At 37.2% G+C, this 25959-nt stretch overlaps 2 protein-coding genes across 3 annotated transcripts in view; one reads left to right on the top strand and one right to left on the bottom strand.

Annotated features, from left to right (window-relative positions):
- The first annotated feature begins 3214 nt into the window (after nucleotides 1-3214).
- LOC133525098 (uncharacterized) lies at nucleotides 3215-12090 on the top strand. The gene is made up of 6 exons (XM_061861347.1): nucleotides 3215-3556; nucleotides 7909-7981; nucleotides 8811-8887; nucleotides 9705-9798; nucleotides 10492-10616; nucleotides 11974-12090. The coding sequence occupies exons 2-6, from the start codon at nucleotides 7921-7923 to the stop codon at nucleotides 12061-12063; spliced, it is 447 nt and encodes a 148-aa protein (XP_061717331.1). The 5' UTR covers nucleotides 3215-3556; nucleotides 7909-7920; the 3' UTR covers nucleotides 12064-12090.
- Nucleotides 12091-24246: 12156 nt separating this feature from the next.
- The window catches only part of LOC133525082 (CAPA peptides), a 34069-nt gene continuing 32356 nt past the window's right edge, over nucleotides 24247-25959 (bottom strand). For both annotated transcript variants that reach the window (XM_061861318.1, XM_061861319.1), the window contains exon 5: nucleotides 24247-25430. In XM_061861318.1, the coding sequence (XP_061717302.1) occupies nucleotides 25351-25430 (80 nt within the window). In that variant the 3' untranslated portion in view covers nucleotides 24247-25350. The remainder of the gene's footprint in view (nucleotides 25431-25959) is intronic.

Raw genomic sequence — 25959 nt, 5'->3', positions numbered from 1 at the left:
GTAATGCTCGGGTTGTATCACGTTACATTACACCGAAATGTTACAAGTCAGTCGCCACCTTAACAATCCACACCCTCGTTGAGCTCTGGCAACCGTACTCACCGATAGGAACACAACATTATGAGCAGTGTCCATTGTTATTTGGCTGCGGTTTTCTATAAGATGGAGATACTTCCCCAGCTGGGCTCTGCTCTAGATCTGGAATGGCATCCGCTGTGCTGTGCCCTACCACAAAAGGAAAACCCGCATTTTTGAGTTTTTATATGTTTTCCAAGCAAAGCTATTTACATTAATACTGTACGTAGGTTTTGTATGGTTTGTCCTTTAAGGGTTTTTTCCTATTGTGTTTTAGTGTGAAAAAATGGTCAATTGGATTTGGTCAAGACTACGGACGATCTCAACATAAATACTACTTACCTACTTACGCACTATTGTTATCATTAATTTTAATTGGAAATAAATTAAAAATATCTATGTTTTGAATAAAAGAAAAGCAAGCAGAAAAACAAAAGAAGTCTGCTAGACACTCAACTTAAGAGAGAAGAATAGCATTTTCCGGAGAACACGTTGTCCACTAACAAATAACTTTGATATTGTGTCGATGGCTTCAACATAATATATTCTAGTTTTCGCTTTTATATACATTTTTTTTTTGCATATTTCAAAAAAAGAGGAAACCCTATAGACCTAGTTTTTCAGTGTGTCAATAACATAAAAAATCATGGGAAATGGATTATGTTTAGAAGTGGAAAAACATTTTCTCCTTTTGTATGAACGGTCACGTACTTCCCTCTAAATGAACAAATTTAAAAAGTGGCTCTGTGGGCTGTAGACCTCGCGTTAAGAATCATAAGCTTAAAAAAATGTAAAAAATATAATACTTCTTTCAGCCATTATCACAGCGTACGCGCAATGGTCTTAAGTGCTATAGATGCTAATGGCACTTAAGTTCTTTATGCCAATTTCCACCATTTTCAACATTACCCAAAAAACGGAACGATAGAAAACATGAACCTGCTCACATAATTTCACGAGAAGCGGTTGAGAATTGTATTTATTTATTTATTTTTTATTTTTATTTTATTGATAAAAATGTTTACATGACATTACAGTTGAACCAATGCGTCACGAAACTTAAACTAACTAATAATTATAAGCATTAACAATTATAAAAACAATAATGGCACATTAACAAATTAAATTGGGACAGTTGAGCACCTAGCATCCATCGCCTCACAGAATCTCAAGCATTCACTATACACTGCCGCCCATCGCCAAGCAAATAGATCGCATTCAGGCGTCGATGCCAGGAGCGCATTGAGCAGTGAGAGGGCGCGGGGCAGCGGCGAGTTCCTGCGCGATACGGTGCGCGCCGGCGGCACGGCCAACAGGTCGCGTTGTCGTGGCCTGAGGGCCATTCTCGGGACGTCCGGAACAAACAGGCGCACGAGACCAGAAACAACTTCGGGACAGTCTGACTCCCCACGCAAGTATTGAAACCTGCGAATATAAGACGGAGCTTCGCTAACCCTTCGTTCAATAATTTATGTTTTTGATTTAACCAAAGTTTAATTAATAATGAAGTCAACTAAGTATATTTGTTTATAGTTTTGGCGAAAATATTGACGGATGTTTTAGAAAATAAATCGTTTTGTAACACATTAACCCAGTTCGCTTGTTATTGTATTGTTTCTCATCTGCGGTGGCATCATGGTTCCATTTTTATGACTTGTCACTATGCCTGTCACTTTCGCGCTTACATACTTGTTAGAACGTGACAGGCATGGTGACAAATTATAAAGAGCCAACCATCTTAGCCCTACAGCTTATCACTTTCGTTACACATTGAGATAACAGATGCAACTAGCCAATTCGACGACAAAATACGAAGTGAAATCACAGAATAAATAATAGTACTGCCGTACAGAAATGACATTGCCTACAAAACCGAAGTTTGACAGCGATTCAGGGATGAATCATGCTGTCTTTTTCTAATGTATGGCACTATCCCTTTTGCCTATTTAGGGTTGTCGAGATTGAAGTCATTATCTTATCTGTGGTCGTGCATGCATAGGGACGTCAAGTTGTGCCAACCATTAATACTTGTTCGGAGCAATGCTGAGCCGAAAGGAGCCGATAATGCCCGAAAGGAGGAGTGTCGCTCCACTGGTAAAAGCTAGCTATACTTATATAAGTGTTTATTAAATTTTATCACTGACAGTAATAGACAAGTTTCGTGATAGTGGTCTTCAAATAACCCACTTGTCACTGTTTGGGGATGTCAAAGGTTAGTGATAACTGATAAGAGACAATAACTTGTGATTTTATAGTTCCACCGAACATACTGAATACATTGTAATAATAGATTGTTGACCAAGGGATGAAATGACGCCTTTCACCCAAGTTAAACACTACTTTTTATTTCAAATACAAGAAACGTAAAATGCAAGTGTTTTGAAAAAAAAAAACATGATAAGTATAAACTTTCATAGTAATACTTGAAGTTATTCAATTAAAAATTTAGGTAAAAGTATCGTTATTTGTGGAATGGGGAGTTAAATATCAAAATGGAAAAGTGTAACAAATCCACTTAAAACCAAATTTCAATTGCTTATCGTAAAAAATAAGAACGCGTTTGGAAAGTAAAATGCTCTAGTACAGAAACGTATCATTTTTTGCACACCTCATAGAACAACAATGACCCTTTTTCAGAGCATCAGAAATGAAAATCAAAATAATGTCTGCATCAGTTGCGTCTAATTACTATACGTCTAATTATTATGCTTTTAAACATATTGAATGGTGTCATAGAAATTAAACCGTAGACAACATCAAAAGTAGCGGATAAGTTAACGAAAAATAGTATGAGCAACGTTAACTGGGGGCCTACCGCGAAATCCGAAATTCTCAAATTGCGGGGATCTTTCTCTTTTACTCATACTAAGACGTAATTAGAGTGAAAGAGAAAAATGCCCGCAATTAACGAACTTCGATTTTCGCGGTTATAGCCCTGGCGCGGACGCGTGCGTCGGATTTTTACCTACAATGGCACCCGTGTGCGTGTGCCCGCGTGCGTGCACCCGCACCAGCTAGCGGACGTCCTAACTAGTCCTAGCTTTACAAAATTTCCTGATATCTGTTCCTGAGTCATGGATGTTACCTATGTATTTAAGTATTTATAAATATTATAAATACTTAAATACATACATAAATACATTTAAGTATTTATATATTATATATATCGTTGTCTAAGTACCCCCAACACAAGCCTTATTGAGCTTACTGTGGGACTTAGTCAATTTGTGTCTGCTACCGGCTACAGGTATTTATCACAATCACACTTGGGAAGCCTACAGCGTCTAAATTCGTCGTAAAATTTGTATGGGGTACCAATTCTTTCGTACCATATCAATGAAAAGTATCAAGTATCAAGAGGGTGCGGTCTGTGTGGTGCGTAAGTATGTATGTATTTGCGAACAAACGCTAGTGAACTCCCAGCTACTGTGTTGTGTCGACCAGTGAACTTTGTAGTTGTTAGTTTTACAATTTTATTAAAGTAAGTGCTCTTTCTTTAATTCATTAAACGCTAGATTATGATTACTTACTTGTTTTTACAAGCTGTTATTTAATGTTATTTATGTATACATACAACAGTTATGTTAACATAGTATGTACAACAGGGTCAATTCTTGCAAGTTAAATACCCACTTCCCGATTTCCGATGAAGCTGAAAATTTGCCTACATTGTAAGTTGGGTGACAATGCAATATTATGGTACCATATAGGGATCTTTTGTGCAGTTGCCCTCTTAGGAAAGATCCGTCAACTACTCAATAGCTTTTTCGACCATCTCCATATGCCTGATGATGGAGCTCATGGGTAGCATTTCTTTTGTTTCCAAATAGTCTGCTACAGAGTTCTTCATTCTTTGTCTGACGAGGACGTGAAATACACACACTAGGTGTTTACTGTCTCTTCCTCTTCGCTACACATTTGACAATCGGTGTTGTCGGAGTGTCCCATATTGGCCAAAACTCCTTCATCCCCGTAATGGTAGGAAACATCCCTGTTATAATTTGGAGTTGTCTTTTGTTTCTAAGCTAAGCTATTTTTTTCTGAGCTAAGTTTCCATAGCTTTTTGCTCCAACCGGATTCTACTACTTGCATAAAGAGCTTTGAGTGCTTTAGACGCATCAGTCTGTTCCATTACACTAATTTCTTAGGTTTTCTTTATACTCGTATATCCTAATCATCCAATCAAGAAATATCAAGTTAGGGATTCATTTAAAAGAAGTTAGAACTTTACCCAAAACTTTGTTAAATCATGAACCTGTTAAGGTTATTTCTTTTATCATGAAATTGACTTCTTAAAAGGACATCCTTAACATTTTTGTCACGAATGTTAAAACCGAGATATAAGTTTGACCTAGTGGGTAGTGACCCTGCCTATGAAGCCGATGGTCCTGGGTTCAAATCCTGGTAAGGGCATTTATTCGTGTGATGAGCACGGACGTTTGTTCCTGAGGCATGGGTGTTTTCTATGTATTTAAGTATTTATAAATATTTATATATTATATATACTCGTATCGTTGTATAAGTACCCTCAACACAAGCCTTATTGAGCTTACTGTGAGACTTAGTCAATTTGTGTAAAAATGTTCTATAATATTTATTTATTTTATTTATTTATTGAATTGCAATACTATTTCCTTTTTTTAGCATTAGACAGAAAGTAAGCAATTTTGACGTACTTATCTGTTTATTAAAAATAAATCACGACAAATATGTAAAAATTATAAATAATATACAATCATTCACATTATTTTGCTTTTATAAGTAACAGTTAATGTTTTTTTAAAAGCTTTTTACATTAAAAAGACATGTCAAGATTATTTACCTTTTTTAATGCTAAAAAATCTATAGTAGCCGTTAAGATGTTGGAAGACGCTCTTTTTTTTTCTCGACATTTTCCTCCTCCAAAACTTAACCAATCGTAACGAAATTTTGGGAAATGAGAAAGAAATTATCTCTCTGACCGTTATGATTCTTGCGTGTATTGTTGCCGAATTCTTAATGCGTCTATTTACGGCGCATTTTTTTTTTGGCCGTGTTTAGTGTTTTTGATGTAACCTAGTTCTTATAAATACCAGAATATCAAAAGAAGCAAAACGCACAGACAGAGGTTGGGCCAAAACCCACAAAGGAAAATATCGAGAACGTTTGTATGGAAATATTACCACTAGATAATGTAATTATTAATTAATTTAATTTAATATGAATTGACATTGCCATTACTATTTTTAACTATTAAGACATTACAGTGCATTACATTTAATATATTTCCATTTTATTGTTTTGCGTGACATTGTTTTAATTATTAATTTTATAATTTTTTCTTGCTTTTCTAATGTTAAGTTAGTTAAAACGATCTTTTAGTGAAAGCCTTTGTTTTATCCTTTCGTGTAAAATACTGTGTCTTTTTCTTTAAGAAATAAATATATCTAATCTAATCTATTTATGAGTCTGTACCCATTTAGTAATGCTTTAACTAAATTATTCTAAGATTCATGACCCAGAAACAGATTAGGGGACTGATTATGACCACTAAGCATAATTTACACATTAAAGCTTCTTAATAGACACTGAAGACGATTGTCCTTGCACCCTAATGCTGAGGTCGCTGTGGAAATGTTTGGTTGTTTTGATTTTGGTCTTATCAGAAATCAAGAACTAAGTACTCTCCGAATTCCTATAGGTAATATCAGAAATTGAATTTAACCTAAAGTGTAGGGCCTTAGTCTAAGTGGACGCTCGAGTCGGGCGTGTAGCGGGGCGGGGCGTGCGGCGTCCTTGTCAAACAAATGCAAACGTATAGGAGCGGCCTTAGTGCACGCTGCTCAAATCACTTGTGAGCCCGACACCACGCTGCACGCTCCGCTTCGAGCGTCCACTCAGGCCTCACAGTAAGAGTATTTACTCGGAAAATTTATCAACAAAACAAATAGCAACTACATATGGGTGCTACAAGAATCCTTTTATCCCAAATTATTAACTACTGTCTCTGTGAGCTGTCGATCTCGCGTTATGTTTAGAAAAAGTAAAAGTGAAAAATACTTAGTTTGTTGATTCTTTATCACACAGTGAACTCACAATGGCACATCATAGCGCCATAGACGCTATTGGCACTTATGTCCTTTATGCCAATTTCCGCATTTCAAAAAAATCCAAAACCTGGATCGACAAAAAACTATTTAATCATAGAATCTGGTCACAAAATTTCACGAGAATCGGTTAAGAATGCAGAGGAGAACATCCGGACATACGAAAGCAAAATGCCCGAGTTAAAACGGAGACTTTCGCTAACGCTTCGGTCAATAAAGAGTTACTAAATATTTTATTTTATTCACTAAACTACACATCATAATGGGACAGGTAGGGACCTTAATGCCAGTCTTACGACCAGTTTCTGGAGACCTTCCAACTTATCATCAGATCAGCATTTATTATTACATTGCTAGTAGGAAATAAGGATGTTCACCAAATTTTAAGTCAATCAGGAACCGGGAAGTGGTTAAAATTTATATAACATATATAGGTACAAAATACGGACAAAGTAAAGTAAAATCGTCTGAAATCAGGTTGCTTATGATTCAACAAAATTGGACCAATCATTCAGGTAGGTATACATATACATATTATTGTTATAAACACACAATGATCACTTGTTACTTACGCTTGCACAATATAATACTTATATCCATATTTATTGACTTCAAATATTTGTTTGGTAAAAATTAAATTTCTGGTGCAAGCTTTTATCGCTGACTGTACTTTTTTTTCACAATTAGGTTGCGTTGTTTTATCACAAAGTTCCAATGGCCACTTCCTGTTTCCATCATCAAATCTGCTCAACTATGTGTCGAAGTGTGGGTACACTTCGAGGGCCCACGAAAAACATAACATAAGATAAACCTGAGAAATTAAAATAAATAAAATATTAAATGTCTTTTTAGGGTTCCGTAGCCAAATGGCAAAAAACGGAACCCTTATAGATTCGTCATGTCCGTCTGTCTGTCCGATTCTGTCACAGCCACTTTTTTCCGAAACTATAAAAGCTATACTGTTCAGACTTGGTAAGTAGATGTATTCTATGAACCGCATTATGATGTTTACACAAAAATAGAAAAAAAACAATAAATTTTGGGGGTTCCCTATACTTAGAACTGAAACTCAAAAAATCTTTTTTCATCAAACCCATACGTGTGGGGTATCTATGGATAGGTCTTTAAAAATGATATTGAGGTTTCTAATATCATTTTTTTCTAAACTGAATAGTTTGCGCGAGAGACACTTCCAAAGTGGTAAAAAGTGTGTGTTCCCCCCCCCCCCCTCGTAAGTTCTAAAATAACAGAATGAAAAATCTAAAAAAAATATATGATATACATTGCCCTGCAAACTTCCACCGAAAATTGGTTCGAACGAGATCTAGTAAGTAGTTTTTTTTTAATACGTCATAAAAATTAAAAAAAATTTTTTTTTTCATCAAACCCATACGTGTGGGGTATCTAGGGATAGGTCTTCAAAAATGATATTTAGGTTTCTAATATCATTTTTTTCTAAACTGAATAGTTTGCGCGAGAGACACTTCCAAAGTGAAAAAATGTGTGCCCCCCCCCCCCCTGTAACTTCTAAATTAACAGAATGAAAAATCTAAATAAAATATATGATATACATTACCATGTAAACTTCCACCGAAAATTGGTTTGAACCAGATCTAGTAAGTAGTTTTTTTTAATACGTCATAAATGGTACGGAACCCTTCATGGGCGAGTCCGACTCGCACTTGGCCGCTTTTTTAAATCTTGCTTTATTTCACAGGTATTTTAACAACTTTACTATGTATTACAGATTTCGAGCAAAATGCAGTCCACAACTTCTGCAATCACCGTGCTCTTGGTGCTTTTATCATTAGTGTATAAATGTGAGTTTTCTTTTCGTTGGAACTAACAGCAACACAGTAAACTTGTGAATCCTATCTTTAAACGGTTTACTTTCGCGCGAACTAATTTTAAAAGTCTATATCTCGATTTTCAAGCACTAAGTGCTGAGGTCAATTTGCAATGAGTGCGTATATTTAGACAAAAAAAAACGGATAAGTGCAAGTTCCATACAAATTTCACTTTTTTATGTTTTACAAATTTATAGTTTTGACATTTTCTCCTGTATTTGTAATGTAAGAAGATATTACTTGCCAAATATCATAGTCCTTGGTTACTTGCCTTACTTCCCGTACGAGTACCTACCATATGAATTTTGATTTCCTTGAGAGTGTCAAAATATACGTTTTTTGCGGCATAAACGGTTATATCTTTTTAGAGCTCCGTACAAAACTTTGTTCACGGAGCTCTTATTTTACGTTAACTAACGGGGTTTAATTTCGCCTCGATACCTCCACGCGTTCCCAAAGATAAAGAGTCTTGACAGACAGACGGACGGACGGACGGGCAACAAAGTAATCCTATAAGGGTTCCGGTTTTTCCATTTGAGGTACGGAAGTACGAGTAAAACCTAAAAAAATAATTTCAATTAATTATAAAACAGCTTAGCCTTCAAAGTCGTTCAAAACTTTTAAATCTATCACCCATGGATTCCCTGGAGGTATTACAATTTGAAGAATGTATGTTTCAAATTGAGGGTCCTACCTTTAACGGTTTAAGCCCTGCGTTGCCTGTCAGGATCTAAACGCGACTGTTTTCAATACTTAGATCATAGTCGAAGAAGTGAATAATGTGGTAATAAATATATTTCAGCGTCCGCAATTCAGTGCTACTACTGCAACAGCGCCAACAACAGCGCCTGTCTCGACCCTAACGAGATCGAAGAAGAGGTATGTCTAGTCATACACCTCTTTCAACAGCCCCATTCGACTAGAAATGAAATGCCTTAATCGTATGTGATACCACGCGTAACTTACTTTTTTGTTCTAATTAGGCCGCGTTTCCACTATGTCGTAACGGCAGATAGTCTTACGTCGTGGCCTGTATATTTAAATTGAGGTGTTCCTAGTTATCGTCCCGTCGTGGCTTTTATATTTCAATGGAGATGTTCACATATAGGACGGTACGGTTACCGCCTTACGTCGTTACGACATATTGAGAACGCGGCCTTGTCGATGTTCTACCGCTACTATCGATTCTGAGTGTACCTGCTTACGTGGGTACTGTGAAGGTTGGAAAACTTCACAGTCTTTTTTAAGTTAACTGGCAATAGTTATAGATTCGAATTCAGAACTATCGCTCTGATAAAAGAATTAAGAAGAAAGAGAGACGAGCATTCGGGGGGTGGCAGTCATTAAGGGTAGTTGATTTCGTAATCTTGCCGATTGCTGAAAAAAAAAATCAGAAATTTATATCCTCCGCCCCCTGTCCGTTTATTGGCCGCCTGTTGTTACCTGGTTCTATTTTCCTTTAAATTTTATTTGTAATGTATAATTGTTTGTGCAATAAAGAATATTTACTTACTTTCTTACTTACGTCTGCGTTTATATTCTCCATCATAGTTAGACCGCATTCCCTCGTTACATTACTTAATAAATATGTGTAAAAACGTTCAGAGCACTATTTTAAAATAATATGGGCGTGACCTCACCCGCGTATCTATTTCTGCTGCGAACAATACTCATATAAAAATGTAATGTTCATCAGATCCGCGGACGCATCATACCGGTCGTGGACTGCGCAGTCGCCATCCCGCAGCCCATCTCCGTGAAGTTCTTCTGCCGGAAGATCGTACAGACCAGTGAGTCACCATTAACTACAACCCCTCTGTTGCGGCGCCACTTGGTATGTGAGCGTTATGCATGTATATAGCGTTCTCCTAATAATGCTTGTTCACCAGATCTGGTTGTAGACTGCGCTGTAGCTATCTCGCAGCCGATTTCCATGAGATTCTTCTGCCAGAAGATCGTGGAAACCATTGATAATAGTTTGTCCCTATCCATCATTATGACATTATCTTTGTTAGAAAGAGACAATATATATAGGGGGTTGCTAAGTTTTATGAATAAGAGAGTAAGAAAATAATGCTACAAGTTAGCAACAAGCAAGCCGATATATGTAGATGGTGCTGTATTGTGCTATATATTTTATGATAACTGTTCGCGTGTTCGCAAGTTCGCGTGACTCGCGCAAGTCGCGCGGTTGCCAGTTAGGACACCTGTTCGAGTTTTATAATTATGTTTGATCGCGCGTTCACACGAGTAAAATTCGGCCAGACGTTGCGTTATTTTAAATGTCAAACTTGAATGAAATTATAACTTTTACTTAACACTTGCACCGTCTGGGCTATCCAAATAGCTGCCTTAGCCTTGATACTTCTACAATTAATAAGTTTTTACATTGAACTAATATTACTAGGTTAATAGATTTAGTAAGACATATTCTAGAAATTAAAATCACATAAGTTGACTTAACATTGAATATTTTGTTTCAGTTTACCACACGCGACGCGAGAACGACGTGCGGATAACCCGCGGCTGTGGCTGGATGCCCTCTGAAAAGGCGTGCTACCGGGCGGACAACAGTGACCATCTAGAGACCGTGTGCCAATGCTTCTCGGTGAGCGGCTAATAATTGTATTGTATTGTACTTATATGAAATGTGACAGAGGAAGGGGGGGGGGGGGGCTAAGTCTTGCCAGCCCAACTCCTCGAGAAATCCTATCAAATCTTGAGTTGAGTAGGACCTCGGGGAGATTTCTCGGGGAACCGAGATGTTTAGCCCTGTATGGGGCCACTCCGCTTTACCTGTATCATGTCTTACGGCCTAGTGGCCTACTGCGAAAACCGGAATTCGCAAATTGCGGGGATCTTTCTTTTTTATTTTCACTAAGACGTAATTAGAGTGACAGAAAAATACCCGCAATTTACGAACTTCGATTTTCGCGATTATAGCACTGCCGCGCACATGATTGACGCGAGAGTATCTCGCGGTGAGATAGACTTCCCGTCCCTCTTTAATTAACATGGTTAGAAAAGGACGGGTAGTCCATCTCGCCGCGAGATACTCTCGCGCCAATCATGTGCTAGATCTACTGGCCACGATATTGCGCGACTAGCTTTGACTTAGGCGACAACCATAGGTGAGAATGAAAGGACGATCCGATCCGATCGCTGTGTCTCGCTGCAACCTATGGTTGTCGCCAGTCGCGCAATGTCATGGCCTGCGCGTAAGGGTTGGCCGGCAAGCGGTGATATTCACACTGTGATATGCGAGCGATATGTCGCTATAAAACGCGTATAGCGTTGTCTCACTCAAACATCGAAACGATGTGCGAATCGCATCCAGTGTGAAAATCGCCAATCTCTTAGAAGCGCTTATAAGCAGGTAGGTAGGTAAGTAGGTAGAGTATTAGTACATATATTTTCGGCCTATTTCATTTAATAGCAAACCGCTTATAAACAGATGATAGTGCGGACGGACTATTATTCCTCAGTAAACGCAAAATATGCCACAAGTAGGTACTACACCTACCTACCCTACCTACTTAGGCCTACTTTAATGCTTCATTAGATTCTATCATTCCACTTCAAATAGCAACGTGAATATTCGAAAATCGAGCGATGGTTTTTGTCGGAACTATATCACAAGGCGGACTATCGTTCGGAAATCGATTGTGTCTATACTTCTATAGGCACCAAATAAGTCTTTAAACGCATCAATGTTTGTGAAAGATTAATAGATTATTAGTAGGGTCTAAGTAGGGTAAGGTGGAGGTACTTCCCCAGTTGGGCTCTGCTCTAGATCTGGAATGACATCCGCTGTGCTGTGCCCTACCACACAGAGCGAGATGACATTCACAATGCCCATACCTCTTTTGTGGACGTAGTTTAAGGACATACCCGGGCCCGGGTCCCGGGTACCTATTCATCTTCTTTTTATTTTGAGTGTTTTCATCTACTTACGTCTGTTCCAGGACCACTGCAACAGCGGTGACCTCGTCAGCCCCGACACAGCAGTGGCTCTCTTTCTGCTACTCTCTTCAGTGCTATATTTCTACCGTTAAATTTCTAATAAACGTTCTTACACTTAAGATTTGTGATTATTTGTTCTGTAGTATTGTGGTAATAGATACATATTTATACCTCAAACTGACCAACATTTGTTCATTTACAAAATAACATGTGTTTAGATTTTTAGAACACTTTAAAGTTTATTCTAAGACGCAATGTATTGCGAATTTTGTTTATATGTTTAAAGCATGACAACCTATGTTTACATTCATGATAGCATACATTGAAAATAATATTTAATCTGTATGAAAAGGAGAAAGTATAAAGACTTGATAATTTTTAATAGCTGTTAATCAAGAATTTTATTGGTTGAGGAGTACAATTAATTAGGGTCACCTGTTCAACAGTTAACCACCTAATATTCAAAGCATCACACCGCGTAATAGGTCAATCAGAGCCAACTTTTTTCTACTTTTACCGAAAGGTAAGTTATCTGGCTACAATTTGGCATTTAAGAATATTTCGTATACTTAACAGTTCTTGAGAAAGTCATGTTTTAAAAAAAAATGGGAAATGGCTAACTGTGTCCACCCCCTAGTACACTATTAACCGGGGGGGTATGCTACAATTAACCATGGCGTACACAGTTAATCACTCAATATAAATAATTATTTATTTTGAAATAATAACCCCATTCGTTATAATATTAGGCTTTTATTTTGAAATAAAGGGTACATTCGACAAAATCAACAAAAAAACATAATCTTCTTACGTTAGTTAGGAACAAAATAAATTGTTTATGAATTCAACAATTTAACTTAAAGTTTTGAAACATTAATGATATCAAAAGCATTTTTTATTATAATTATATCTATATGAGTGAGTTTTGACTTCTTAAATATAAAATTAGAACTAACTTATACGCTTAATAGGACATACGACTATGGAGATCCAATTAGTTTCATTATAATCTTCTTATTAATTATTGGCACGTAATCAGTCTCAAATCAGTGTTTTAAAATACTAATAAGCCTCATATTTATAATAATTGGCCTTTATAAACTTATTAATCAACAAACATATAGATTTTAAATTGTGGAAAAAAGACTCAACGTTGTGTTTGTTGAAGGCAGTCGCCCTTCCTAAACTACAAGCCTCTGGCTTTCTTAGGGAGATTTCTGGATGTCTTTTTCTAAATGCACGCAGCCATTCTATTCCAGCCATTTTTTCACGTATCCATGTTGGTGGTATATTATCGTGGTCGTTAATTTTGGCCATTTGATATGCGATACGACGGCAATCTCTAGTAGTGAGGCCGTAAAACAGTAAAGCACAATGTTAAATATATTTGACTAACTCTTGTTCCTCCTCTGAAGTAAAAATTTTATTCACTTCGTAGTTTGTTGTCCAACGCACTGGCTGACCAGCATTTTCATTGGCTCTTTTCACGTACAGGCGGACGGTCGGATAACTAAGTTTGCATTCTTTACTAGCCTTCCTTATGCTCATTCCAGCTTGGACTAATTCTATAGCCTTCTTCATGTCATCTGCGGAATGGCCTCCTTTCTTTCGTTCTGGTTGCTTACTACGCCCCATCTAAAAAATAAATTAAATCAAAATTGAAAAAAGCAGCAAACAAATAAAGCTTGACAAATAATTGGGGTATGGTACACAATTAATCTCATGCGGTACACAATTAACCATAGTTAGTACACAGTTAACCATGGTTAACTGTAGAACGTACCGTTTTGGTTAATTGTAGACCACCCCACTCCCGAAGCCGTTACGCAAACCTCATTTTTAAATGAGCGTCACTACGCACACAAGTACTTTACCAGATGGAACATGTTTAGTTAGTCTACACAACGAACATATAAGCATATATGTGATGCTAAGCTAAAACGAGTAAAGAGAAAAAGTACTCACGTTGTTTTTTCACGTGTCTTCATTAAAAAAACACAAAATCGTTCTTCACACAACCGGCGCGCACGCTAGCTCGCGGCAAACTGGGGACGGGGGAGAGGGGCTATTCCGTCATTCATCGCGCGGCGCTGCACGAAGTGGCAACATCGCGTTTGCAAATTATAGCGATGGTTAACTGTGTCCACATGGTTAACTGTTGAACAGGAGACCCTACTTGATCGTGTTCGTGGGCTCACCCGGCATTCTGTGAAAATCCTAGTAATTGACTTTTTCCTAATTTTTATAATTTTCTAACTATTTATGTTAATGTCTTAATTTCAATTTTGTTATTTTTCAATGTTTCGATCTGACATTATATTCGCACGCTTGCTTGGAAGCAAAATGTTACTGTATTTTTGAAAATAAATAAATAATTGATTGATTGATTGATTGATTGACCGATGCGAAGGTCTCCAGTACAGCTTGGGCAAAAATGCTTTCATATGTCCACTCACAGACCCACTGTTTTGATGTTAAGACAATTTTTCCTCCTTCACGCAAAAGGCTGAACTAATTTCGACAAAATTTTGCACACATAGTATAATGTTAACCTGGAAGAGGATTAAAAATACTTTTTTCCCCCGGAATTCATCCCCTAAAGGTATTGTACGAGAATACAAAGTGGAGTGGAATGTGTAAATATTTGTAACAGTTTGACGATTTCTACGCAGACCAAGTTACGGGATGAGACTAGTTTCAATTTTATTTTTGGAATACAACTTCGTTAACCAACATATATTTGCCAATTAAGGCTTTGTTCTAACCTATTGTTTGGCACCGAGCGCAATACAATAAACACTGAAATCAGGCACACTAGGCTGAAATAGTCTCGAATTATATTAAAACCTTTTATTTAACTTGCCCTGTTACTAGGCTGGTTGTTAATGTGAGTTAACCCTTAAAAAATATATATATAACATTATTAAACAAATTGACTAAGTCCCACAGTAAGCTCAATAATGTTTGTGTTGTGGGTACTTGGATAACGATAAATATAATATACAAGGTAGCCAAAAATATGTGAAGCAGGCAGGGAGGTTTTGGTCTTATACTGAGCAACTTTTACTATGGGACCAACCCTGAAATCGCAAAAAAATTTCTTGGCTGTTTCATACATTTTAGCTGGTCCATTTTCTATGGGAGGGTTTTTTTCTTGCGATTTCGGGTTCGTCCCATAATAAATGTTGCTCAGGATAATCCCAAAACCTCTCTGGCAACGGGAATGCACATATTTTTTGACCACCTTGTATAAATATTTATAAGTAATTAAATACATAGAAACACCCAATACTTACACAAATGCCTTTAACAGGATTTGAACCCGGGACCATTGGCTTCATAGGCAGGGCACTACTCACTAGGCCAGACAGGTCGTCAAATCGAGCTGATCTGATGATGGTGACAGGAGGTAGCCATAGGAACTCTGTGATGAAACAACACAACCGAATAGTAAGTATTTGAGGTTTTTTAAAATTGTCTCGATGAGTACCTATTAGTTGCCTGTGGTAAAAAAAGTACAATCAGCGATAAAAGCTTGTACCAAAAAAATGTTCTTTTTTGCAAAAACTTATTTTGAGTATACTTATCTGTAAGTTTATATGATTATCAGAGTTGCAGTAAACAGCTGCAGAAGCCCTGGCGGCGGCGCGGGCTCACGCCGTGTTTGAACGTCCTTTATTCAGGTTAAGCTGCATGTGGGGCTGCAATGGGAGCGGGTGCGTGGATTTAGCAACGCATATATTGTTGAGAAAATATTTCATATGTATATTTTCAGAAGTACTCAAGCTTATGTCTCCTGGCACAATTATATTTTACACTTAAAAGGTTTCAACCTTATTACCTAACTATGAACCAGAATTTGAAATAGAGGTGGATTGTCAAAGAAAACTTTGTAGCCACAGCAAATTTACTGCCAGCTTTCGACACGTGGTAAAAACTTTTAGAACCGTTAAATACGCCAACTTTGCCCACTTTTTTGGGAAAAACTAAAAAAAAACTAGTTTTTTGTATGAAACCTCGGAAATATTTATGTATCTGTGGTAACACCGAGATCATGCGCATTTAAATTTAACTGCAAATTTAACTTTAGTCAACGTTTTCTCCATCATATGACCGATTTTGAGGTCGGGTAAAGTTATCTGGACTTTTAGCCAACATTGCCCACCGTGATGTTTAGCGCAACTATAGGCCTTATTTGGTTGGCATAAAAACCAATGAAAGTATTTTGGCAATGAAGGCGATCGGTTCAAAAATTTACTCGACATAATAATACATGCTCGAAATACTTTCCTATTAAAATGAGTGGGCAATGTTAGCCTGTACATTTTTTCTTCTTCATACAAACGGCGTGTAGCGATTTAAAAGTGCTAGGGTTGTCAAAATTGAGAAGATAATAAAAACTGAACATTAATTTGCACAAAGTTGGTAGGGTAGGTAAGAAACATACATCTTGGATCCAAGTTCACGCCTTGACTTTCTTTTTCTAATACGAGATTTATGTTTGTTTTTCTGTAATACAAAATACCAAATTATTTTAACGTAGTAAGTAAATTAACAAATAGTTTTATTTTTGTTACTAACCTACATACTTGAGACTTAAATAACCAAATCATAAAAATGACATTTGTAATATAAGCTTTTTTTCGCTGACTGTGCTTTTTGTTGACTGTACTTGTATTGTCAACTGAGATCTATATATGTACCAACCAAATTTCAATTGGTTACCTTAAGTTTTCTGAAGTGGCCATTACTATATTTTTTTTTAACAGACACATAATGGAGTTCAGAACTCTAGCTACTTTTTTAATTACTTGTGGTTTTGTAAAAATATTTTTTTGAATATTTATTTTGACATAACACACGTTTGAACGCATTTATAGCTTAGATGCCTTAGTCTGTCGTAAAAAAGTAAAAATGTCGAGTTGACAGCTGCCAGTTGCCAAATGTCACACACACAGCTGAACCGCGTACAAACAAAGTCGTCTGTAGTTGTAACCAATGAGGAAGCAATATTTGACAACTGGCAGCTGTCAACTCTACGTTTTTCACTTTTTTACGGAAGACTAAGGCATCTAAGCTATAAATGCGTTCAAACGTGTGGTATGTCAAAATAGTTATTCAATTTTTTTTCTGAAAAACGGCCAGTAATCAAAAATGAAACTATAGTTTTCGACTCCATTATATATTAACCATAGAAAAAAAAAAGAATTCCTCATGTGGAGACGATCCCGGTTGAACCAGAATGTCACTACCAGATTGTATTGTCACTGGTAGTAGAAGTAGAAGTAGTATGCTATAATCTCAGCTCAATCGGATACCAAAAAGTGGTCGAAAAATGGCTTGCAAGATTTGATCCGAACATATGTACGTACATACAAATATTGCAAGATTTGCACATTAATAAAAAAAAAGTTTGTAAAAAAAAGTGTCAACCCTAAGCATTTTTTTACTGCGGGCAATGTTGACACTCATACGACGGTACATTACTGGGTAATTTTGCCCATCAGCATAACTTTTGTAATATACTAGTTACAGTAACGAACCTAGCATCAAAATACTCAGCTCATGGTTTTACATTACATACAATCGATTCAACATACCTGTGTATTCGCCATGATGCACAATTCCCTTCCAAAATTTCGCAGTAATTGGCCCGCAAAAATACACTCCGTACTCGACAAGTCCCGACTGGTTACTGAATGAAGTCAGGAGTGCACGCGCTATTCTGTGTTGCCACAGGTATAGTTTACTTTCTACCAATGTCATCAATGTTGCCATAATTTTGTAACTTTTTTAGATATTAGTAGATTGCCTTAGAAATTGTGTTTTGGGCAATGTTCCCCCTGGTGGCAAAGTTGGCGTATTTAACGGAACGCCATTAGACTTTGATCCTTATTCTTCAATGATACGTGTCAAATTTTTTAAATATCAAAAAGTGGCGCCATCTAACAGATCAAAGGCCAAAGGCATGGCGACATCGTTTCGCAACTTCAGGATGAGATGAACTCGCTTAGGAGTGGGCGATAACACGGTAAAAATATGCTGATGAGTACGAACTAAACGCATGGGATTTTATGGGGTCATAATCATAATCGCCATCAATGGCCCCTCACGTCACTGCGCTGGTCCCACGCTTCAGTTTAAACAGCGTTATTTGCTGATGCCGCTGCAAATCGTTTGTTTATGGACCCAGGCTTATTTATATGTCCACACGGACCGTATGTATCGTGTAAAATTTATAGTTACACGTGCACATATATTGAATGGAAGGCGTATTCAGTTTTGCCAATTGTAATTCAATACCAAAAAAAATACTAATGTACAAACAATTGCAAAAAATTTATACCACAGTAGCAGATGTGCGGTGCATGTGCACTTTTGTAGCTGTGTGTAGACAAAAACTGTATTTAGGTTTTATATTTTAAGTCCTCAGGAATAAAAGCATTTCAAAAATAAACGGTGAAATCATAATTATTAAAGTATGTTAACGGCACCAATCATAGGACATTTAAGAGAAAATTTGGAGTATTTTTGATATTTCACCGACATCTGTAATTTCTGCCGCTATATGCTTTAAAAGTTGAATGTCCAATTCGTCCTTTATGTTTTCTATATGGCGAAAATTGGCAGTAGGGTCTATGGCACTTAAGAGCATTGTGATTTCAGTGTTATAATGACTCAATGAAGTATTTTTAAATTTTTAAGCCTATCGCGTAGTCTAGCTCACAGAGCCACAAGTAAAAGTAATTCTAAATTTCGGGCAAAACTTTCGGGGAAAAAATTTGAAATGGCCGAAAGTAAAAAAAAGTACCAATTCCTGCGAAAAAAATAAATGGCATTTACGTCATTTGATATCCAGAGGATATCGTGGCATCAAATATCACTATATTGGTAGTTAGGCCGCAATTAACATAATTATAGGAATGATCGTACATGTGGGATCCTCTTTGAAAACAATCCTACAATCTCATAATATTATCATTATATTTGTATGGCATATTATACCATACGCCAAATTTGTTAAAACTATTGTTATTAGAATAGCAACAATTTTAACAAAGGCATATATGATCATAATTGTACGATTGCTTTCAAAGAGGATCCCATATATGGATACGATCATTTCTGTGTCTGTGTGTGTGATGGTCCATGAGGCTATCTTAGTATCAAATGACGTAGCGGATATTTTAGTCGCCTCTCGTACATGAGTTCTAACTTACCGATGATTACTTATTATCATTACTTATTTCTGATGTGTGTGTTTGTCTTATTGCGGCCTTACAGAAAGATCTTCTCTGCCAGTTCCTGTATGGTTGAAATACAGTTCCAATATCACTCCAATTTGTACAGTTTGGACGCGGCTCCTATCGGCCCCTAAGCACAGAATAAATAATAGTACCGTACAGAAATGACACTACAAAGCCGAAGTTTGACAGCGATTCAAGGACGAATCATGCTGTCCCATTCTAATGTATGGATGGCATTATCCCTTTCGGCTATGTAGAGTTGTCAAAATGTAAGTCATTATCTTATCTGTGGTCGTGCATGCAAAAGGACGTCAAGTTGTGCCAACCGTAATAATTGCTCGGAGCAATGCTGAGCCGAACAGAGCCGAGAATGCCCGAAAAGATCAGTGATCAACGACCCGATTCAAAGAATGAGATACGATAACGATAAGTTTTGTAGGGCTAAGATGGTCGGCTCTTTGTCATTTGTCACCATACCTGTCACGTTCTAACAAGTATGTAAGCGTAAAAGTGACGGGGATTGTGACAAGTGATAAATTTAGATACCTATCGTTTGTATGTCGTATAATTGACAGAAGCAGCTCGATTCGGGCAACCAATGTCACTTTGACGTTAGAAATATCGTAAATAGACCTTATTGGGATCCCAGTGGAATCGAAATAAACGTCAATTTTGACATGTCGTTTAGGTATCGATTTTTTAAATATATTTCCAAAATCTTAAACGAGTAAAATATTTTTTTTTACCAATAATAATAAAAATAATAATTCAGCCTATATACGTCCCACTGCTGGGCACAGGCCTCCTCTCATGCGCGAGAGGGCTCGGGCTATAGTCCCGACGCTAGCCCAATGCGGATTGGGGACTTCACATACACCTTTGAATTTCTTCGCAGATGTTTGCAGATGTTTTTTACCAATAAAGAAACTAAACTAAACTAAACGTGTCTAAATCATTCTTCGAATCGGGCCGCAAGTACCTACCGGACCGCACTAATAACGGAAGGCCGAAGTTTAATTTCCCCGCGATCGCTGCAGGCGCGCTTATCCAAGATCATTCAATTTATTTATATCTAAGCCACGTGGGTGAGCCAAATTGCAAACTGACTATTATTACAAGACCTGTATTCATTGCTGTAAATTAATCTAAAATAACGTCTTGGAAAAAAGCATGAGTCTTAGAAAAGTTGAAGGTTTATTAAAAAGGAATTCATATTCTAAATTAACTTAATAATTTTATAGTCTACGGACCAGACATTTTGTGTAGGTGTGGGTTAACGTTTTTTCAGTATTATATAATTTATAGGCTATTTCCAGGTATTTAAGGTACGAGGACTACTGATTTAAAAATATGTAATAATATTTATTTACAATAACAATATACATAATGGATATATACAGATGAGTAGGTACTATAACTAGCTTAAATCTAAAATAGTCCCTTGAGGCATTGTACCAAGGATGCTGGCGGCATTTCCTCGTGGTATCGCAATACTGATACGTTGTGCGAGGAAACCGCCAGCCCTTCGGTCACCAGTTACGTCAACCTGACGCTTCGCGATTTCTACAAAAAACTTGTGCTCACTGGAACCCCATAAAGTTTCAACGCCAAATCGTACAAAATGGTACTCTCTACCGTGAGGCTCTTATATTTATTATTTATTACGTTTCAAATTTTCGGCGCTCTCCGCCGCTGCGCCCGCTTTTACATTAGTCCATTGGAGGTGGGACGGTGCCAGTGTGCCTACGCAGGTGGCATCCCACACTAACATCCGTCCCAAGCTCCAAGGAACTAAGGACACCCCATCATGCCTCTTGCCATCATCCCTGATAATGCCAGTCAGCTCAAGAAGAGCAGGCACATTGGTGGTGGCAGAGAGCGATGCAACAGGCAATGGTACATTAAAACACCGGTCAAGCGCGAGTCGCACTCGCATTTCAAGGGTTCCGTACAGCACCGCTCTTGACTCCACAGTTCACATGACTCTCCACACCGCCAGAGACAGAAACAGATCGAGATAGATCTTAAGAGAGAATGTGCATGGTAACAAAGAAAGGTCACGATCCTCAATGTTGAGGAATACGATGCAAGGAGGAGGAGGAATTCTTATTCCATCGACATATATCCAAGTGCGTCACAGCCGTACGTTTTGCATGTTGACACGTGACACTTAAGATAAAAATTAATTTTACGGAGACAATTAGTTTATTCCATCCCCTTGGTGCCACGGTATAGGCGGAGTTATGCTTTTTATAGTACATCTGGTGCTAGTTTACCGCCCTAGTGCAGTAATTAGCACTTTTTGCGTGCCTGTTAAATATTTAAAGGGCCATATATGTACCGTATATCGGTATTGTTTTCATTTATCGCCACTCATTGCGAATTTATACTTTTTTTTTTCTACTACGTCGGTGGCAAACAAGCATACGGTCCGCCTGATGGTAAGCAGTCTCCGTAGCCTATGTACGCCTGCAACTTTTCGCACTTGTATCGTAATTTACTATTATACCACGATGGTGGCAAACAAGCGTGCGGCCTGCCTGCCAGCCACCGCAGTTCGTGGGTGCCTGCAACTTCAGTGGGTACTCGCGTTGGCGGCCCCAACTACAACTTTTTTCTTTAAACGGATACTTTTTTATTTTATACCACGACGGTGGCAAACAAGCATACGGCCCGCCTGATGGTAAGCAGTCACCGTAGCCTATGGACGCCTGCAACACCAGAGGCATTACATGCGCGTTGCCGACCCTTTAAAAACCTGTACACTCCTTTTTTGAAGAACCCCATACTGTAGCCCCTCGGGAAAACCTCGGCAGGAAGCTCATTCCACAGCCGAAGCGTTCGCGGGAGGAAATTCCTCTTAAACTTATCTCGTGATTATAAAATTAAATTCCCTTACCGGTATTCTAACCCAGGTTCACTATCTCCTAGACTACTCCTAGGCTAAGCAGTCGCTACAAGAACGATGTTGCCGTGTGAGTTGAAAGAAGCTCGGTTTTTCCATACAATCGTAGTTACGCTCTCATTAATCTTATACCTTTAAACGAGCAATTCTTGTATATATATATATAGTACCTGGGCGACCGAGCTTTGCTCGGTTATAACTATTTATTGTAATATGGTGGTGTATAGGTGATAATCTTAACTAAATTTTTTTACTAAATTAAACTTGTCTAAATCAATAAAAATTAAAAAAATTATATATAAACTTGAACATATAAAAAAAAAACAAAAGTTAGTCACCGGGCGAGATTCGAACCCGTAACACTCGTTTAGCAGTCCGCGTCTTAACCCGCTGGACCAGACGGACAGTGGCCGGTAACACGAAATTAGCGACCATATTCTGCGACGAAAGAAAAACGCATGAAAACTCGAAAACACGCGTTTTCCCAAACATAAGACTGATCTAGATGTATACTCCCAAAAACCCCCATATACCAAATTTCATCGAAATCGTTAGAGCCGTTTTCGAGATCACAGAAATATACCTTTAAACGAGCAATTCTTGTATATATATATATTTCGGGGTAGTGACCCCGCCTATGAAGCCGATGGTCACGGGTTCAAATCCTGGTAAGGGCATTTTATTTGTGTGATGAGCTGATGAGCACAGATATTTGTTTCTGAGTCATGGGTGTTTTCTATGTAGGTAATTAAGTATTCTTAAATATTTATATATTAAATAAATAAATATTATAGGACTTTATTACACAAATTGACTAAGTCCCACAGTAAGCTCAATAAGGCTTGTGTTGAGGGTACTTAGACAACGATATATATAATATAAAAATATTTATAAATACTTAAATACATAGAAAACACCCATGACTCAGGAACAAATATCCATATTCATCACACGAATACATGCCCTTACCAGGATTTGAACCCGGGACCATCAGCTTCGTAGGCAGGGTCACTACCCACTAGGCCAGACCGGTCGTCAAAATTAACAAATAAATTAACTGTCAGATAAATCTTCCTGTAAAACTTAGCACTTTATCTACTAGTTAAGCTTATTTGAAGAATGTAAAACGCCAGCGATTATTTTATTCGTCAGATAGGTGGCAAGTAGCTTATTCAGGACTTCACTTGGACATTGTGAAACTGGCGCTTAATCTAATAAGAACTCGACAGATGATTGCAATATGAATGACAGCTAGTTTTACCATAACATAAAATCTAGTCCGTACTGAATGATTTTTCATATAATGTATGAGCATGATGTATTTTTAATGTTTACTTTGGGCACAAAATAAAAAATAAACAGAAGTTCCGTTCTTGCCGTTCTTGAAAATACATACCTAAACTTGCCCGACTCACTAGGGTTGCTTCTGTATTAATTTCGAATTTTAAAAAGGAGTAGGTAATATAAGTTTACAGACATACATATAGGTAAAAAACTTAAGTAAGTCACCTGTTGTATGTAGTTGTGACGTGTTCGAATAGACAATACATGTTTAAAAGACACACAAAAACAAAACAAATGTCTATTAGAACACGTCACAACTACATACAACAGGTGACTTACTTAAGTTTTTTACCAATACATCAATTCGTTTATACATAAATCTTATCATGTTTACATTCCTTAGAGACTGCATTTTGACGTACATGACAGTGGGTACCTAACTACCTACGTAGCGGCGGGGACGTCAAGTGAGCAACGCGCGCACAGCCCGACTAAGCTCTGCCCGAGAGTGCCCGAGAACACCTGTAATTGTAACGTCTGTGTGCGTAAATGTCACGTCTGTGTGCGTGCGGCGATAATGGCACTTTGTACTGAGCGGACTCTCTGCTCCTTTGTGCTTTAGGTTGAGAAATACTATACATATAGGTACTTATACATTTTGTGTCCGCGGTCGGCAAAACATCCCACTTTATCGCTTGGCATAAGGACGCCTTGACAGGTAAATCGTATAAAGATTCAAGCAAATCTCGCCCTTACGGTAAGTGACAAAGTGGGACCTTTGTCTAGACTTCAACACATTTTTTCATCAAATAATAATGGGAATAAAAATGAAACGAAGATTGCGCGTATTAGCGTCACTTTTATTGTTTCAATAAACTGGCGCATATAAACAATTACTATTTATACTTTATTTAAATATGAACAACAAATTTACGAAAGTAGCCCCATGGATTACACAAATAAATCCATCCAGCCTTGGGACCGACCCTCGCAAAACTTATTCCTAGTTAATATTAGGTTTATATTAATTATATAATAGCGAATATACACATAAGTCACAATAACTTTGACGGTAACGTTTCTTTTCGTATACGTAAATAATTTAAATAAATTCAGATATTTCGTATACATTAATAATTTAAATAATTTCAAATAACGTAAGTAATTATACAGGGTGTGTAGGAAATGGGCAGAATGTACGAAAACAGATCGAACATGAACTTGACTCATGCATCCTGCTCGTACCAGCATATCATGAGCAAAATGAACTGCGAGCGAAGTTACGCATACATTCGTGGTAATTGTTTTTGTTTTGTCACACATTATGATTCGTCTGAAGCCTCCTTAGCTCTGTGTGGTGCTTAATAATGTTCTATTTCTTTTTCGTGAATTTTAAAAAGAAAAAGAGAGTGATATCTGTTACTTAATAATTAGCAACGAGTCAGTGCATACTTATTCAAACATTACACCAGAATCCTAAGTTTTAAGTAGACAAAACATTTAAAGATCAAATGCAAACTTATCATTTCTTACATGAAATTACCCATTCTTTTCTCTTGTATACTATATCCGAAATCTAGTTTACAACCACCAAGAGCTCTGCGACTTAATCAAAAAATCTAATGACAATTGTTCATGCAAGATCCTATATTATAATTTTTAGTAATCGATTACCACAAATTCAAATAGAAAAATTACATTATGTTTGTATTAGAATGGCAAACGACGTAATTAGAAATCTCTTCCAACTTTATTATAATTGACTGCCGTATAAACAAGTTTTTTAAAAACATCTCAACCAGAATTAAATTGTTTGTTCTAAAAATTTTCAAATGCATAGATAGGATAGTGCCAGCCACCCTGTATACGTAATCGTTGGCACCGATGTGTCAGGGGAGGTGTAACTGTCTTAAACTAAAAGGGTTGCTTCAGTCGGAGGTAACTTATTCGTTAGTATGTCTCTTCTTTCTCTCGACTTCGGGATCGATGTGCTCTGGTTCGCTGTGTTCGTTCGCCTGGTAGTCTGCGCAAACAAACAAAGATTTTAGTTATATTTCAACGGGATCGATTATTTAAAGATAGCATATGCCATCATATTTGCTTTAAAATGTTAGAAGGGCCATATTATAATTTTTTAAAGCAAAAATTATGTCAACAATTGATCACTGTATACTTGTCCGCCCTACTGTAAATATCTGCAATACAAGCAAATGATTAAAACATACATAAACTTTATTTAATAACTGTTAAAAATTATGAAGTCTTTAGTCTTTCTATTTTTCATGCACATTAATGATCTTCAATGTACGTTATTATCATTGTAATTGACGTTGCTTGACAAACTTTAAACATACCAAAATTTGCAATACATTGCGTTTTAGAATAAATCAAAACACAAGTTATTTTTAAAAGTGAATGAACAAGTGTTGGTCAGCTTGAAGAGTCAGCCTATAGTTTTATTTATTAAGTATACTCTTTAGTTTATTATTTATAGAGTCTTAAAATATGTATAACAACGTGTCTCTACTCTCTGGAAATATATGAATAGGACG

The sequence above is a fragment of the Cydia pomonella genome, chromosome 14 (assembly GCF_033807575.1).
Source record: "Cydia pomonella isolate Wapato2018A chromosome 14, ilCydPomo1, whole genome shotgun sequence".
Lineage (NCBI taxonomy): Eukaryota > Metazoa > Arthropoda > Insecta > Lepidoptera > Tortricidae > Cydia > Cydia pomonella.
The sequence above is the reverse complement of the archived record's forward strand: the minus strand, read 5'-3'. Positions and strand labels throughout refer to the sequence as shown.

Bases quoted from the DNA above. Each gene is read 5' to 3' on its own strand.
- LOC133525098 (XM_061861347.1), top strand. From the start codon at position 7,921: ATGCAGTCCACAACTTCTGCAATCACCGTGCTCTTGGTGCTTTTATCA. The intron at 8,888-9,704 runs GTATGTCTAGTC...AATGTTCATCAG, and splicing joins CTAACGAGATCGAAGAAGAG to ATCCGCGGACGCATCATACC. The intron at 10,617-11,973 runs GTGAGCGGCTAA...CGTCTGTTCCAG, and splicing joins CCGTGTGCCAATGCTTCTCG to GACCACTGCAACAGCGGTGA.